The following is a 17,806-nucleotide window of genomic DNA, read 5'->3' as shown; positions in this document are numbered from 1 at the left end:
ATAACTTTATTATTATTTAGAAAGTACAATGTACAAACAACACTTTCCCATCTTCGATGACGTCCTTACTTAACAAGGACCACTCTCCATTAAGGACCCTCAATTGAAGGAAGAAAAAATGAGTTCCCGTTAAGGAACGAACAACTATATAAGGACCCTCTCTCTCCTTGATAGTTAACGGATCCCACGTTTAAAAAAGTAATAAAATGTGTACTACTTGGTCCCATTTGTAAAAAGGAGTAATAGGTAAATTATTTTTGTTTAATGATGTAAAGATAATGGAACATATTTAAGTACTTTTCATTGGAGTCTTTATTAGTGTATTGCCATTTGAGTCATTGAGTCTTCAATATGTACTTTTATGAAAAATTATAAGTGATGTGTCACGTGGAGTCCATTTAAGGAGTCCTTGTTAGTGAACTACCATTGTGGATGCTCTAAGTGATGTTGTCTATGATATGACATAATGAGGAATGTTTTTTTATATACAAAAGAAAATCCGACGTGAACATGTATCGTTCGTTTGATTTCACATTTGGGAAAGTTAATTTAGTGTTTGTTTGGTAGTGCGTTTCACGGCAAAAAATCACTTTGGGCTAGAAGTTAATATTTAGAGCTTCTGAAAATCACGACAAAAACACACTAAGAAGCGTGCAAACTTGATTGTGTGCTGCAAATGGAAATCCAAACATACATTTAGTTTTTTTTTTTTAAATGACCAATTTTAGTAATGAGTTGATAGATTAGTATTTTCCCATTCGTTCGGTCAAATCTAAAATTTGAACTTGATGATTAAATATTATTCACAATTTTTTAAAGGGCAACAAAGAAAACATTGTCCATTGATACCTTTCATCTCATCTCAACATGATTATTTTTTTTTCAAGCCGAGATGAGAAAGGTATTTAAAAGGATCATGATAGATTGCCACCCCCAACACTATATACAAACATCTGTAGCACACATTTGAGTATATTTAAATTGAAAAAACCAAAAAATATAAAAGTGGGGAGCTAGGTTGCACATAAGAAAATATTAAGTCTAAAATTAGAAAGACCAACTCTATCTCTAAAGAAATGTGAATAAAATTCATAATAAAATCCCACCAAATAAAACCTTGGATAAAACGACAAAGGAAGCAATACACAAAAATTCCCTTTTTATAAATATATGAGAATAAGGGAAAAAATACATTGAAAGAACCTAAGCTCGACATATATACTATAATGAAAATAATGTAACTTTATTTATTTCCTTGTTACAAAGATGCTATTGTTTATAAGCAAAAATCTTGTATTTGTGAATATTTTCGCTAATTTCATGAACTGAAGCAACTACAGCAGCCAATGAGACAACCATACAAAGACAATTCAAAAGTTGGAGCGCACACCACCTCAATGATAACACGGGTATGCGCTTCTGAGCAATATGCATTTGTATAGGGAAGAAGACAACTAATGGACCAAATCCAATCGCTCCCAACAGAGCTAGAAATTGATTGAAAAATGGCATTGCCATGGCAAGAATGGTTGCTAGTATCACAAATATCGTCCTCCAAATTAACCTAAACAAGTTCAAATTGATTGTTGCACCACGCACGTTAAGTAAATAGTCTTGATTTATGAATTTTGAATCGGGCCACATGATATTAGCACCCATTTCAACGACGCGAAAAAATGGTTGTGCCATGACCTGTAATAAAATATTAAATTATCATGCATTCTTAACAAAATATTATACAATTACAATATACATAACAATTTGTTCATATTTTTATTATTTTGTTTTGATAATCAGATTTTTAGAAAAATATGATATATGACAAAAGGATACTAGATATTTGTGTAATATCTTTCACTATACCAGCTAACTTTAATACCTAAATAAATACTAATAGCATAAACGTATTTTACCAATATATCAAATAATATTTTACAATATTGTTCTACTTGTAGAAATACCTATCATGGTTATATATAATTTGGCAAGAATCAAGATAGGGAAATTAATTCGGATGTCTATGTAAAAATATGTTTAAACAAAATAATATTCAATTATAAAACTCAATAATTAAACTGGAATTAGTAATGTTCCAACCTGATATGCTCCAATCATGTGGATTACTATGCATACTTCTCCAAGGGCTACTATCCAATAGGGCTCATAAAATCCAAAAAAAATGTTTCCTGGTGTGTGGTCACCAAAAGCAGCATAGCCAAGGCAACTACATAGCAGGAATATCATTGTCATCATTGATACCCCTGTCACATTGGCCCTTTTCATTTGTTTATTTTCTGGTGGATGTGACTTTAATGTATCCTAAACAAAATAATGGAAAAATCAAATACAAGGGTAATAACCGAGAAATCCAACTTGTTACTACATTAATGATTATAATAAGTGAATTGTGATAGTTTACCATTATGTCGTAAATAACAGTAGCGTAAGTGCTAGCAAGAGCTATGTTTCCCATTGAAGTGCAAACACGCCACACTTTCTCTGCAGCAGTTAGTTCTGGCCCTATTTGTGTTCCGGTTATGCTGGTAGATGCCCCTTTTCCTGCTCTTAGCCAAAATGCCTTTGTAAGTAGACATATATAAAACTATGAATCCGTATCCTCTACGGTCGATTTTATGATCCATCTTATCGTAGACTTTTCTGTATTAGTCTTACGATCTACAATCAACTACACCATAAAGTTGGTTGTAGAGGATCGAATTTGCAAAACTATGTAATATATGACAGAGATAAAAGTGATCAACAAACTACCTGAGATAAGTACACTAAGACAAAGGCCAACTGCAATGAATACATAACCAAACGAGGTGATAGCGGCAATGGTTGAGATCCATGTCAGTTTGTGAAAGTTGGGAATTTGAGACAAGAAAATCTGCAATATCCCAAAACCGATCATGTAGGGATTATAAGAAGTGCTGCAATCAGCTTCAAGTCCTTTTCTATGGATGCAAACAACTTTGTTTATTTCTCTGTCATATTACACTTGTTAGTAAGAATATATTGATAATTTTAAAATTAGATAAACATCAAAATACAAATACAAACATTAGAAAAAAAATATTTGCAAATAATGTCTCCTACTTACCAAATTAATCTAACCATGATTTTTTTTGTATTATGTAACACATATTTTCATAATGTAATATTGTTATATACATGCAAATAATAACTATAAGTAATTGTTTAATGTAATAACATACGCTAAGCTTGTCGATGAAGTTATTGTGTAGCCCACTGTTATCCCAGCAAGCTTTCCATACAAAATCAATCCACAAATTACTTGCATCGTTCCACCTATTATCAAATAGAAATATAAAATCAAGCAAATTGAAATAAATCAAAAATATGCAACCCATATTTTAAACTTCAAGGAACATTCTGTTATAAGAGGAGGGGAAAACTGGTGAGTAAGTCATTAAGAAATATTGTTAGATGTTCGTTATGACAGTTTCTCTCCGGTTAAAACTTGGTTATAACAATTATCTCTTTCATTTTTTGTATTCACCGTTGTAGAGCTCTTGAGCTTATCTTTATCTTTGAATAATACATAGTTTCGTGATCTAGATTTTACGAGTTCTTTCACATGCACTATCAGTGTAAACCATCAATTCTTGAAGAGTAAAGGGGACATCCGCTCACCCTCGTTGCTAAAATATGTCTCATATCTTTAGAAGTGTGCATGTGTCAAAACGGCACAAACTGTCTAACAGCAGACATCCGAACAGGGCAAAAATTTAGTGGTTTTTTCATATGTATACAAGAAGAGTAGAAGAGTATACCTAAGTAGCTCTTGACAGCTTGCATGTAAGTATAATTTCTTTTGCCAGTGATTGGGTCTGGAAACCTATAGCAATCAGCTACAAGACTGTAAGTGAAAATAGAGATGCATGCAAAGAGTACTATACTGCCTATACCAGCTATCCATCCTAGTTGGGCCATGGCCCATGCTAGAGCCAACACCCCTGCCCCTACTACAACTGTTATGATATGTGTTGTTGCAGTCCATACATTCCCTGCAATATTGCACACCAAATATTAATGATCATAACATGATTTTTCATTTATACTTATTTAGAGGAAATGCTAATTTGTGTTCTAAGAGCACATATTAAGGTTACAAAGATGAAAATTATGCATTGGAAATTGTGCCAATTTATTTCTCACAGGATTGAAATTTAATGTTTCTCAATAAATACTTCCTATTTGTAGAAACCTTAACATGTTCCCTAAGGACATAAGTTAGCATGACCATGAAAATTTACACAGTAACACACATCATTAGATGGATGTTCTTTAAAAAAAAACAAAGCATTAGACGGATGTGTTAATAATTGATGCATAGTTGCTTTTAAAACTTTCGGGTATTTGTATGGAATTTTGGCTTCAATTTTGGTCTTTTTGCATGAAAAAGAAGCTCAACTATTCATATACAGTAGTTATTTTATCACGGTAACTAATTTCTGTTGAGAAATTTGTTGGACTATTAAATTTTCTAGTCGGAGATCAAACCTACAAATTGCTTTAGTGTCCAAACCTCTAACCATTATTGAAGTGTCAATATTGTTCAACGAACATAAATTACTTTACATTCAACTACTCAACACTAAATATAATTTTACGAAATCAATCAATTTTTGTGACCGCAAAATCAAACATGTTATTGATATTGGTGGGCAGAGCAGATGAAGGAGAAAAATGAATCATAAAATAAAATTAAGCCATTATTGTAAACTCACAGTCACAGAAACATATTAAAGCTGTTTTAATTAACTGAATAAAAGATTGATACCATATAATTATGAAATACTACTAAAGTTGAGAATAAAAAGCATAAGTAAAAGAATAAGATTCTGATTCAGAGAATTAAGATAGAAAGGAATAAGGTACATACCAGTTCTTTTGGCTTTACCATCATCATCTTGTTCCATGATTAGAGTTTGTGTAATACTCATTTTGATTTAATATTTGATCCACTTATATCATTTAGTTATCTGAGTAAGCCGGTTTATCTGGGGTAGTTATTTTCCGGTGACTGCCAAAAAAGATAGGAGAGAAAGAGATATACACTCATGATGATATAGATGGATGGATGAATGCCAATCAAATATTTTTATTTTATTTTATACTATATTTCTAATAAACAAATGCAATGATTGTCCACGTGAGAATATTTCATTTGGAAGAGACAATACATTGTTTTACATGCATGAGCCGAGGTTTAAATCTCAAACATCTCATTTATGCACATTAAAAAGTGAATTTCAGCCATTAGGCTACTTGAAAAGAAAAAAAATGCAATGAGTGGCCACGTTTCTAAAATTGATGTTTAAAATTTTAAAATAGAAATCAACCTAAACTAATCACAAATAATAAATACATGGAATCTCCCTCAATTATTGTTGTAATTTGAATGTTAGGTCTCTCTAAAAACTAATTTCTTGAATATAAAAGATTTTTAAAAGTACGTTTCCTTTTTAGTTTTCAACCCAATATCTCTTTTGAGTACTGTGTTGTCTTAATCCAAAGAAAATAAGACCATGTAAATTGCTAATTTATGGTACTTCATTTTCAAAGCCATTTGGAATATATCATTTTCTTCAGCCCACTTGCAGAGACTAAAGAGAGACCACTACTTGTGACTAAACAACACAAATCTTGTGTTTCTATCCTCTATTTTGGTCAAAAGCACGTTATGCATAAGCCGACAATTTTTTATTTTTTTTTATCAATATACCGTATCCTAATCCTAATCTTAAATAAGTGTGAACGTGTGACCCATCAAAGAGAAAAATAATATAAAAGTCAAAAGTTGTATAAGTTGGATTTGGTTTTTCCATGACAAAAATTATTTTTAAATAATTGATTATGTAAAATTGATTTTGATTAAAATTAAATTGAAGTTAAAATGATTTATATCTTGATATATTCATCCTTAAAAAAAATTGATATATTCTTGTAAAGTAAGTCAAATAATAAATTTAAATATGAAAGTCAATTATATCATTAAATACTTTAATTTTAAACTTCAAGTTAGAATTAATTTTGACTATTCCAAGAGGTAAGTTATTTAGCTGATTTAAATTAAGAGTTAAAAATTTAGATTCAATCAATAGAAGGAGATAAATATTAATCTATTGGAGTGGTTGTATCTCCCCTTCCTTCCCGGGGTGGCTTTCGGGTTATTTTTGTTGATTTTCTCTGTTGCCTGCAGGTGTTGCTGGATCCGCTGCTCCCGGCTGTTGGTGCCCTTCTTTTTGGTGTTTTTGTGTTCCTTTTTCTTTTGGGGTGGTGAGGGCTCTGGGTGTTCCCCCATTGTGGTGGGTTGTAGGTGTTCCGCTTCGGCGGCCTCATTTGTATATTCTGTACTCTCTCCTCTCTTATATATATATATATATATATATATATATATATATATATATATATATATATATATTATATTTGCCATTCAAAAAAAAGATAAATATTAATCTATCAACTTACGACTAAAATGGGCCATTTCAAAAATTTAAATTAACTTTACCAAAACCAAAAGTGAAACCAAAGGAACACAATGTTGACATGGATTTTGTATAAGAAAAGGGAAATGTTAACCAGTGCTCCCAGAAAATTAGTTAAGGAAGTCAAATGTAGTAATGTTATATTGGAACCTGTACATTCAAGGTCTTGAAAGTATAAACAGTGACATTTTGGTGGGTGCTTTACCTATTTATCACCGAGTTAAATAGGCACCACCATTGTGGAATGATATTTATTGATTCTTATAGAGAAGGGTGCCTATATATGTACCAAAAAAAAAAGAGAAGGGTGCCTATAGAAGGACCTTCTCTCTCTTATTTTTTTTGTGTGAATTTCATTTAATATTTTCTAATGAAATAAATGAGTGTTTTAGAAATTTAATAATATAGAGTTGCTAGTGGGATCTATTAATAAATTTTGTTGTGGTGTTGTGTTGGAGAAGTTGAGTGCTTATTAAGTATTGACGTTAAAAAATTATAAAATGAATTATGTGTACATGTGGGAGCCATTTAAACATCCAAATTTAGGAGCTCTATTGTAAATGGTCTTATAATATAATCTTGCACGCGGTACTCACATGTTTAAAAAAATTGATTCCATTTTTAAATCAACAACTAGTCAATGACGTGTGTGAAAGCACATATCAAATAACATTGCAATAACTATATAAAAAATAATTATAATGTAAGTGCAATATTATAAAATTGAAAGCTAGCTACTAATATGGACACTAAATATAGTTTGCTTCATTTCATACCTGAATATCTATAGCAATTTGAGCATAGCTGCTAGCAAGTGCAGCGTTTCCCAATGCAATGAGCACATTCCACACTTTGTCTTCTGAATTTTGCTCGCTGTTTCCTCCAATTAAGGGTTAAATAAATAAATAATCCCTCTAAATATACCAACATTTGATTTTATTCCAATTAAAATATTTTTTAGGTTTTTGGTCCCTCTATGAAATTAGTCCATACTCTAGTATAATACTCAATGTAGAGCAGGGACTAATTTCATAGATGAAAATTTTTAGAAGAACAAAAAACCTAAAGAATATTTTAGGTGGACTAAAATCAAATGTTGATATATTTAAGACGATCATTTACTTATTTAACCCTCCAATTAAAAGGTACTCTTTCCCTTCCCTGTTTCAATTTATTTTTCCTCAAATTAAATTCATCCTCTCAACCGTTAACAAAGTGCTAGTTATTAGAGGATCCATTCCCGGTATATCATATGCCATTACTCAAATTTATAAAGAATTAGGTGTCAATTTATTTAGTAACAATTTGATTTTATAATCTCAAAAGGTTCGCTTCTTTCTATCATGAGTCGAGTGCAATTGATAAAATCAGTTATTCATGGTATGTTGGTCTATTCGTTCCATGTGTACCTTTGGCCTGTTAAATTGTTGAAGCAGCTTGATACTTGGGTTAAAAATTTCTTGTGGAGTGGTGACATCTCCACTCGTCGAGTTTGTACGGTGGCTTGGAAAATGATTTGTATGCTGTGGGATTCTGGTGGGTTGGATCTGAAGCCGACTAGAATTATTGATGAGTCTCTTATATTACACTTGAGCTGGAAATTAATGCCAGAACATTCTCAGTGGTCCGCCATGTTTCACAAACGCGTTTTCACAGCTGGTCATCCTAAATTGCGGTACCTTAAATCCTCGGTTTGGCATGGTATTAAGTTACAGATTGGAACGGTGATTGCAAACTCTATTTGGCTCGTTGGCACGGGTAAGGACATTCATCTTTGGCATGACAATTGGTTGGGCATTACGTTGATTGATTTGTTTCAGATTCCGCCATCCATTGCTTCAGCCCTCACAGGTTCCCTCTCGCCCATTATTCTAGATGGTACATGGCAGCACCCTTCCGAATTAGCTTGTCATCCCATGATGGTTGTTGGTACTAAAAGGATTACTCTCCCCAAGGATCCCCTTCCAGATAAGATGGTTTGGGTGCATAGTGCAGCAGGGGCGCTCACCTCCAAGCTCACCTTCCAATTTTTACGACCTGCTTCCATCCCGATTAAATGGTCATCCATTATTTGGCGTGCATGCATCCCTCCTTCCCATTCATTTATTTTTTGGCTTGCAATGCATGGTAAAATGCCAACTGATGAGAACCTCCGCCGTAGAGGTTGTGTGGTGGTCTCGGTTTGTGCTAATGCCTCGCAACATACGAATTAGCAACTCATTTATTCTTGCGGTGCCCTTTCTCTACAACGTTGTGGATGTGGTTAGGGGATCGACTGGGTTGTGTGATTGATAGAACTTCTATGTTAACGTTACTTGAGCTAATCCCGGCTAAGTGTAGCTCTCAATGTCATGATGTTTTGTATAGTGCGGTGATACATATTCTACACACCATTTGGATGGCGCGAAACGTTGTCAGGTATAGCCCGGATGGGGTCTCTCTTCATGCGGCCAAGGTTTACGCCTTCATCACTTTATCGGGGTTGCTTCGAATGAAAAAAGTTTGCCGACTGATGTTAGTTTTGGAAGCAGAGATTCATGGTTTCCTTCTCGCCATGGAATATGCTACTCAACATCAATGGAGTCGGCTGTGGATTGAAAGTGAATCCACTTCTGCGGTTTCGGCTTTCAAAAATCCGTTTGTAATTCCCTTTGGATTGCGAAATCGTTGGCATAATTGTACTCATGGTGGCTTTCAGGTTATTGCTTCACACATCTTCCGTGAGGGTAATGGGTGTGCAGACAAGTTGGCAAATCATGGTCACTCCATCCTTAATGTAGTTTGGTGGGACACTTTACCGATATTTGTTAGAGTGGACTTCTTTCGAGACAGATTTGGGAGATCGAGCTTCCGTTACCCTTAGGCATCGATTGCTTTGTTTTTTTTCTTTACTTTCTTTTCTTTTGTCTTGCCATTTTGTTTCGAGGTTTTTTTTTTGGTAGTGTTACAAAGTAACGAGGCAAAAAGAAAAAGAAAAAAGGGAGAGGCGAAATTAAGTTCCAAGCTTATCTCTCAGATTCCATGCCAGGTGGAGGGCAGTTCCAATGAGCAGAGCACCTTGCATGTGATCCTTCCTTAGCCATAAAATCTGCACACATATTTTGTTCCCTATGAACATGCACCAATGTTGTATTTCCATTTCCATGTAAACCATTTGTAAACCATATTTCGAGGGTTTTGGTTTGCCCTTCCCCTTCTTGTAATTATTTTTCCCCTTTTTTAATAATATTTGGGCAGGCGATAGAGGATGGTGGGAGGTTTGAGGTACCAACCTAGTTGGGATGTCGGACCTTCCACTTGATGCCTTCACTGCTCTTGATTCATCGAAAAAAAAATCTCAAAAGATAGTTTAAACGAGAACTTATGATTTGTGTCACTTTAATTAATATTAATAATAAAAAATAATTTAAAAATGACTAAGAAAAGGGGGAAATTAACCTCGGGTGCCGGTAGCAACAGAAAGTCCAATACCAATAAATGCATAACCAAAAGATGTTGCTGCTGCTACGATTGAGAGCCATGATAACTTGTAAAAAGAATTTTGCTCTCCACCCTGCACATTTTGCTCGCGCCCTGCAGCCGTTCCAAATTTATCCTTGTGCAAGTTAACTAACGCAAGTGTAAAACTATGCGTTAGTTAAGTAACGCTGCGTCAATTAAGATGCACAAGTGTAAAACACTGCGTGAGTTAACTAACGCATAGTCACGTATAGTATAAAACACTACGTGAGTTAACTCACGCAATGTTTTACACTTGCGCGAGTTAACTTACGCACTACAATTTTGTAGAGTCTGTGCATCCATTTTGTATAGGCTAATACACCTAATGTTGTCAACAATGACATTAAATTCATCAAACCTTCTCTATTAGCACACACAACATCTATAAGAACCTACGAGTCACTTAGAAACTTCACACGTAGCAATCCCATTTTTTGCACCCAATTCATGGCATTCAACAACGTAACAACTCCTCCCTCATGCACCAACATGTTATGTTGAGACCATCTTGTAAATGCTTGAACAAACTGACCTTTTATACCTCAAATACAACAACCAATGCATGTGCGATTCTGTCCACGAAAAAAGCTTGCATCGACACTGCAGCGTGAGTTAACTTGCGCGGCGTCACTTAACTTGCGCAGCGTGAGTTAACGTACTCTGCGTTACTTAACATGCGCAAGGGTAATTTTGGCATGGCTGCAGGGCGCGAGCAAAATGTGCTGGGTGGAGAGCAAAATTCTTGTAAAAATTGGGGATTTGAGACAAAAAGATTTCAACAATTCCCAGACTAATCATATAGGGATTATTAGAAAATTGCCATGGAGCTTCAATTCCCTTTTTGTGGAAGCAAATAATTTTTGTATTGACCTAAAATATGAAACATTTTGTAATCAGTCAAGTTTTTTTTGAACAATGTAATCAGTCAAGTTAAAATATATAATGCACATTTCATGACAATTTTTTTTAAAACTCAGGTATTCTCGTGCGCAACTTGAATAGATTAATATCTTCATTTAAGATGTTGACTTCTCCTAATATATGTTTTTTCATACGCATTGGTCAAGAGTCGAAACGCTAGCCAAAAGGGCTAAGAAACTCAAACATCTACTTACTTGTGTTAAGCCATATTAGTCATGACAATTTAGTATATAATCAAAAGTAAACTTAAAGAACACATTAAAGGAACTTACACCACGCTTACAGATGTAGTTATTGTGTAACCAATTGCAGCTCCACTAAGGTTAGCATATTGGACGATTCCACATATCAAATGCATTTTACCACCTGAAAAGAAATGTAAATATATCTATGCACAGTAATTAAAATTCATCTTGAGTATGACATGAGATATAATTAAAATTCATCTTGAGTATGACATGAGATATGAATTTGGTACCTAAGATGGTTTTTACAACTTCCTCTTGCCAGTGACAGGGTCTGGTGTTCTGTAACAATCAGCTAGAAGATTGGAAGTGTAGAGTGTGACAGCACCTACGATTATTATATATGATATACCAAGGATCCATCCCATTTGAGCCATCACCCATGGCAATGTCAGCACACCAGCACCAATCACTGCCGTTATGATATGCGCGGCTGCGGTCCATAATGTCCCTGTAGTTTGAAAGGAAATTAACCAGGACTGAGTTGAGTGTATAGATGAACTTGCACAATATTATCTTGTAAACAACATGTATTTAAGTTGTTTAAAGCTGATTTCGTAAGCTCTTCATGATAGTTTATAAAAACAATTTATAACTTATTGTGTTTGTTCTTTTGATTTAAATTTTACGAGCAAAATGCATCATATAGTCTTTAAGTTATTTAACTATAGCATATTGTTTTTTAACTTTTTTGTTCCCACATAGGCATGTAAATTTCAATGTTTCATTATATATTGTTACCCTTCTCACACTTTTTAAAATCAAGAAGAATTTAACGAAATCAATGTGCTATTGAGGAAATTTTATATATGTAGAAACAACCACATCAGCTTACATTTTGATTTGTATATTACATAGACACGAACACCGATAAAAATTTAAGAAAATGACATAATTAAATGTAATTATAGGTGTTGGTGTTAAACACTGATGCGTCTCCGACACCGGGACACATCTTATCTTGGGAGTATCTGTGCTTCCTAAAATGAGAGATTATAATTCACCATGGAGAAAATTTTGAGAAAGAAAAAGAGCTATATAGACCTGTTCGTTTGGGTTTGCCATCATCATCTACAAGAGCACCGTCATTTGCAGCTACTGCTATATCAACCTCCTTCTTCCTTTCATTTTGCACCTCACTCGTCTCCATGCTCCTCAAAGTTGAGTTCACGATAAACAAACTTGGCTTTCAGATCTATGAGCACATAACAAATGAAACCACGTGTGTTATTTTGATTAGAATACAAATTTCAAAACAATCCATAAAAATAAGGAATTTAAGGCGTTGAATTGTGACACATCATACCAAATTTCTAGCACCATTTGGCATTGTCCATCTTAATTCTTAATTAGTTAAAAGAAATGCTCTACTCTCCCTTTAAAAAAAAAGTGCTCTAAGTCTAAAATTTCAATCAATTTTTTTTTTTGGTACAAGAATTTCAATCAATCTTAATTAATTGTATTATGATAACAAAATAAGTCATTAAACATATCATGGTATATTGACATGCAATAACAAAGTACTTCTGCCTTAACCAAGCTGTTGAATTCAATTGAGGTTAATGTGTTCCGTTTAAAGACGAATCATAAGAATTCGAGTTTGAAATCATAACTATAATAATCATGGGTTCGACTTTACTTATCTCTCAATCTAACTTTAAATTATCAACCATCCTAAAAACTAGTAGAAGGTTAAGACAAAAAAAAAGTACTTCAATCCACATATATCTTTCATCTTTTTTGTTCTTAAAATAATAACATAAGGTGGTCACACGTTCACAATTGTGCTTCCTTGTATCTATCTTTGTCATATTCTTAGTTTTTTTTGTAGTAATGTTCATAAACATATATGCAAGTAGATATCACAAATGTTTATAGATTTGTAAAATTCAATACAACAGAAAAAATCATACACATTTTACTTTTTTTTTAACGAAAAATAAAACTCATCTCATTCACAAATGAATAAAGTCTAATATAGGTTGAAGTCAAGGGTATGAGCAACATGGTTGGCTCACTTAACATCCATTTCATACATATGCATGTCATCAAGGCATGTATCCCTTTTGGGGGGATGTTTCCATTAAAAAACATAATTCACACGATTTTCATCCAAACTAATTACCAATATTTACATAATTATGTTGCAAGTATATATGACAGAAATGTCATCACAATGGTTTCTCTGTTTCTTCTCACATTCACAATGCTTGCAATGCAAGCTAGGTTTTTTAGGGTTTTTGATTTTAGGAATTTTGAGAGAATAAGAAGAAGAGAGAATGAGGAGAATTGAAATATAAAATTGTGAATTATACATACATGGAGTTTATATACATAGTTTTGTTAAGTAGCTTGAGAAACAAGCATTTCTCAAACCCTAACTACCTTATGCTAAAATCTAGCTAAAACTGTAACAAACTAATAACCAACTATATCCAACTAGGTTACAATGCATTTTAACCAAACAAGCCTTGATTAAGACACTAATCAACTATACTAACTTGAATTAAAACCAACATTTGTGAAATACACTAAAGTTTTGTAACAAAATCATTACATTGATGCCTTGATAATATGAGGCTTGAAGCCCTTGATCATCTACATATATTACTATAAACTATATAATATTGTTTGCGTGGATTGTTTATTCGGTTGTTTGTACTTCTACTTTGTTCAGTCCATCACCTTGTGTTTGAATGGTTCTTACTGTTTTTTAATTTATTTCCTTCGACTTCTTAAAAATAATATTGTAACAAGCTTTTATAAAAACTAAAAATTGCAAAGACATTATTTACATATAAAAATAATTGTTTCATGTTACACGTTCATCTACTAAAAAAATATGAAATAAAAAATTTTAAAAAATGGAAAATATCATAGTATATGTTATATATCTAATAAAAAAGTCATTTTTAAAACAATTTTTTTAGAGGATTTTTAAACCGATTAATTCTTTTTTTCTTAGCCCTTCGATTTTAAGGGAAAAGAGCTATGGCAATCTAGAGTCGGTCGAGAGAAAAGTAAAGTCTGACCAAGAATTGTTCTATCCATTAATCAACTCAGCTTCTCCTAGACAATTCGTCTTTGGTCGAGCTTATCAACCACTTAAGCTCAATTGCTTCGTTTAAAATGATTATTTCTTTAAAATTAAACTTCAAATATTCCTTTAAATGTGTTATTACGCCATGTTATAATTATGTTATCTCACAACTAGTGCATTCGATCTTGTATTAAGTCAACTCTTATAATTATCTGACAACGGGCGTGCTTGATCTCGTTTTAAGTTGATTCTTTTGAATGTCTTAGAATGCCCTCATAATATACTATGTGGCAACATTCAAGTAAGCTGAAATGATCTTTATGAAAGTGGCAATTGAGCAGAAAAAGTAAACCGTATTGGTTTTTCATCTTTCAAAGTAATTGGTAATATTAAATAGGAATATATTTGAAAAGATGACTTATAGTAAGGAACAAGTCTTTTTTTAAACAGTGTTTATAAATATAGAGTAAGAGAGTATATTCAGGCTCCATGTCTACATTTCCTTCAAAGCATCTATTATAAATTGATGTCTGGATAGTTATGAAAGGTATTATTCTTTTTTTAATTGCAAATTTGATCCTCTTCCTCAGGAGAATGCAAAAGGCATAGATTAGCAGAGAATAATGAAAAGTATGATGAAGAAGCAAAGCAGAATTATTATGAGAGTGGCAGAATAGGTGGTGATGTATCACGCGATCAAAGGCGGTGCAGAACAAGGTGGACCATTATGCAAATTAATTAATAAGATATAGATTCTCAGATCACAAAGACATGGAAGAATTGTTTATAGTAATTGCTTCTTTTACCCAACACACATCAAAGGAGGATCACAATAGTAATTACAGACTGAGAAGCTTATAAAATATCTAGAAATAGTTCAAGTAAGGGATATAATGTAAAGCTCTTGATTGTAAATTTGTTTCTGATTACAGACTCGGAAGTTTATTATTCTTTTTAATTCATGCATTGACAATAACAACACATGTGGAGATCAAGCCATCACAGATTATTGTAATCAGATAGTACAGTAAAAAACCCAAGAAGGATAACCAGAAACACTTCTTTTCACTAAGAAAATAAGAATAATTTAAAGAACCAACATACGTATAAAAGAAAGTCAACTTTGTTTTACATTAGCAAGTACAGAAGAAAATAATAGAAGCTTCACCAAGAAAAATCAAGAAAATAACGAGTTTGAATAATCAACTAGAAATTATAACTCTTCAATATATCCATTAAGCAAGTCACACAGATTTAAGTCATTTGATAGAATATTAAAACTTGTAAAATCATAAGCCAAAATAAACCTTAATTGAGACATGAAATGTAACTGATAAATTGAGTTTAAACTTAGTAGCACCATAATAATGCAGGCGGTCAATAACAAAATAACATTACCAAGATCAACCTTATGTAACTCGGTTGAGATAAGTTGTCAATTAAGTTTCAACTTTTCCGAACCATAATAATGCAAGTGTAGTCAACATCAAATCAAAATAACATAACACGGCTTTATTAAATAGGAGAGTTGCTTGCAGAAACCGTTCAAACACTTATCCGGCAAACCAAATTCCACCTCATTTTCCAGCATCTTTTCATATGAATGTGTAATTAGGATTTAGGAGTTCGTTGCAAAACATATAGTCTGCAAAAGGAACAATAGAAGAAGATAATCAAATCCATCATCATTGTTAAATCTAGTTTAGAAAATTCGTAGTAATAACTTGTCGTGGTGATGTCTTGCATATATATTAAATAAATTCAGATTTAAGTAAAAGCTAATTGCATATGTAAAAAAGAAAATTAAATGAAGAGCTAGTAAAAAAAATTAGAACTGCATATACTTATTTACCGAGAGCACATTAGTTAGAAAAACCCATAGTCAATGTAACAACATAAAAAATTGTCCTTTTCTACAAATACTAGTTGAAAAGTTTATTCGACACTAACAACAAAAATTAAGCACAATAAAGCTATATCACAATCACATAAGAAACCTTTCAATGCAAGATAACATACTTTGTTACTAATTCAGCTTCTTTATCCGAGGTGTACGGAACAATTTAGAATATTGAGGATAAATGGACAAATCCAAAAGCCGGCCATCATCCAAGTCCAGAAAAGAGGCATTATAATACGGACAATTGAAGATATTATCCATAATGATCACACAATTCCCTTTGGGAACACACAAATCCGAAACAGAAGCAGAAAATGAACATAGCCACCCCAAGAACAACACTCTATCCTCTATATTCGCCAACTTCACCCACTTCTTCTCCTTTTCATTAAGCTTAAACACGTCAGTCCTTACATGTTCATAATGATCACCAATTACCCTACGGCGGTAAACATTTGCTAACAACAAATCACCGTCGCTCTCCACTAAGAATTTAATATGTCCACCATGAGCCAAAGATTTAGCCACTAACTGGACAGTGGAATCGTCCGGTCCAAGTCCAACAGTAACTGTCCGTCCAGTTTTGTCTACCACATAAGGTCGGCCTTTGAAAACACAAATGTCTCCAAAATAAGCCGACATGTTAGGTATAACCTTCCAATTCTCATCACGGCATTTGAACACTACCGGATGTTTTCCAAAACAGGCAAAGGTGCCGAGAATGATAGGTTTATTTCCATGGGACGTGACGGCAATGGCTTTTGTAGGGTTCGTAAATGACGTATCAGTTGATGAGATCGGTAAGTTCATTTGTTCGTCGAAGCAAATGAAGTTGGTTGCCAAAGGAAGAAGGGAGAATCTGTTGAAGTCAAAGAAGACGGGATCAGAAGATGAATGTAAGCCACGTCGTAGGAGTGGGTCGTGGAATTGTATTTTGCCAGTTGAGTTTTGTGTAATTCTAAACAACCAAGGACGACGACGGCGACTAACTTGTGGTGGTTTGATGAGGAAGAAACTGTGTTTAGAGAGGTTACTGAATTCAGTAATGTTGTTGATGGAATCAATGTTGAGTGGGGATTGGAAGAGTGGGAACTGAATGGTTAAAATGTTATGGTGGTGATTTGGGATGGAAGAAGAACGCCAATTGGAACAAATTGATCGGAAGCGAATGAGATCAATTTTGTTGTCGAATCGCTGCGATATCAGATTCAAAAGGTCGTTTGGAAGTTCAGACCAATCTACCGCCATCACCATCGCCATGGATGATGCTTGCTGAATTGCCGACCCTTTTTTCTTCTTCATCTTCAGAAAGTTACTAGACTAGGTTATTTTTTTCAAGGATGAAGACAAGGGTTGTTTCTCGCTTTTCTCTATCGGGTCAGTCATATATATAGGCTAATTTATCATGGATAATGATGGATGGTACGGAACATAAACAACGAAATTTGACGAATCCGTTTATTGCATACTTTTAATGTCATCCAACCATGAATTGTGTAAATGGAGTATTTTCAATCCTCCACGTGGTGACTGCTAAAATTTTCAATAGCCACCACCCCATGATTTGTGTGCCTTGCAACAAACTAAACCAGTTTTTCTTCTTTTAAAATTGAACTGCTATGCATTCGTTAGTTTTCGTAAGCAAATTTAACCGTACCATATAGCATTACTCTTTTATCATTTA

The 17,806-nt window shown here is 33.5% G+C and overlaps 3 protein-coding genes across 3 annotated transcripts; all 3 read right to left on the bottom strand.

Moving 5' to 3' along the window:
* Positions 1-1,142: 1,142 nt before the first annotated feature.
* LOC146952889 (amino acid permease 8-like) lies at positions 1,143-5,048 on the bottom strand. Its single transcript, XM_085706910.1, has 7 exons — positions 4,910-5,048; positions 3,798-4,031; positions 3,219-3,312; positions 2,770-2,987; positions 2,420-2,559; positions 2,098-2,319; positions 1,143-1,692 (listed from the first exon to the last, which is right to left on the bottom strand). The coding sequence occupies exons 1-7, from the start codon at positions 4,968-4,970 to the stop codon at positions 1,270-1,272; spliced, it is 1,392 nt and encodes a 463-aa protein (XP_085563036.1). The 5' UTR covers positions 4,971-5,048; the 3' UTR covers positions 1,143-1,269.
* Positions 5,049-11,302: 6,254 nt separating this feature from the next.
* On the bottom strand, positions 11,303-12,365 carry LOC146952888 (amino acid permease 8-like). Its single transcript, XM_085706913.1, has 2 exons — positions 12,227-12,365; positions 11,303-11,633 (listed from the first exon to the last, which is right to left on the bottom strand). The coding sequence occupies exons 1-2, from the start codon at positions 12,330-12,332 to the stop codon at positions 11,428-11,430; spliced, it is 312 nt and encodes a 103-aa protein (XP_085563039.1). The 5' UTR covers positions 12,333-12,365; the 3' UTR covers positions 11,303-11,427.
* Positions 12,366-15,582: 3,217 nt separating this feature from the next.
* On the bottom strand, positions 15,583-17,432 carry LOC146952887 (F-box protein SKIP23-like). The gene is made up of 2 exons (XM_085706897.1): positions 16,242-17,432; positions 15,583-15,867 (listed from the first exon to the last, which is right to left on the bottom strand). Exon 1 carries the CDS (start codon positions 17,422-17,424, stop codon positions 16,249-16,251), a length of 1,176 nt encoding a protein of 391 aa, XP_085563023.1. The 5' UTR covers positions 17,425-17,432; the 3' UTR covers positions 15,583-15,867; positions 16,242-16,248.
* Between the last annotated feature and the right edge of the window lie 374 nt (positions 17,433-17,806).

Source organism: Medicago sativa, chromosome 1 (genome assembly GCF_051527215.1).
Source record: "Medicago sativa cultivar Bolivia chromosome 1, Bolivia_mono, whole genome shotgun sequence".
Lineage (NCBI taxonomy): Eukaryota > Viridiplantae > Streptophyta > Magnoliopsida > Fabales > Fabaceae > Medicago > Medicago sativa.
The sequence above is the reverse complement of the archived record's forward strand: the minus strand, read 5'-3'. Positions and strand labels throughout refer to the sequence as shown.

Bases quoted from the DNA above. Each gene is read 5' to 3' on its own strand.
- LOC146952889 (XM_085706910.1), bottom strand. From the start codon at position 4,970: ATGAGTATTACACAAACTCTAATCATGGAACAAGATGATGATGGTAAA. The intron at 2,988-3,218 runs GTATGTTATTAC...GTAATATGACAG, and splicing joins ACTTCATCGACAAGCTTAGC to AGAAATAAACAAAGTTGTTT. The intron at 1,693-2,097 runs GTTGGAACATTA...ATTTTATTACAG, and splicing joins ACATGATTGGAGCATATCAG to GTCATGGCACAACCATTTTT.
- LOC146952888 (XM_085706913.1), bottom strand. From the start codon at position 12,332: ATGGAGACGAGTGAGGTGCAAAATGAAAGGAAGAAGGAGGTTGATATA. The intron at 11,634-12,226 runs GTCTATATAGCT...TTCAAACTACAG, and splicing joins TGGCAAACCCAAACGAACAG to GGACATTATGGACCGCAGCC.
- LOC146952887 (XM_085706897.1), bottom strand. From the start codon at position 17,424: ATGAAGAAGAAAAAAGGGTCGGCAATTCAGCAAGCATCATCCATGGCG.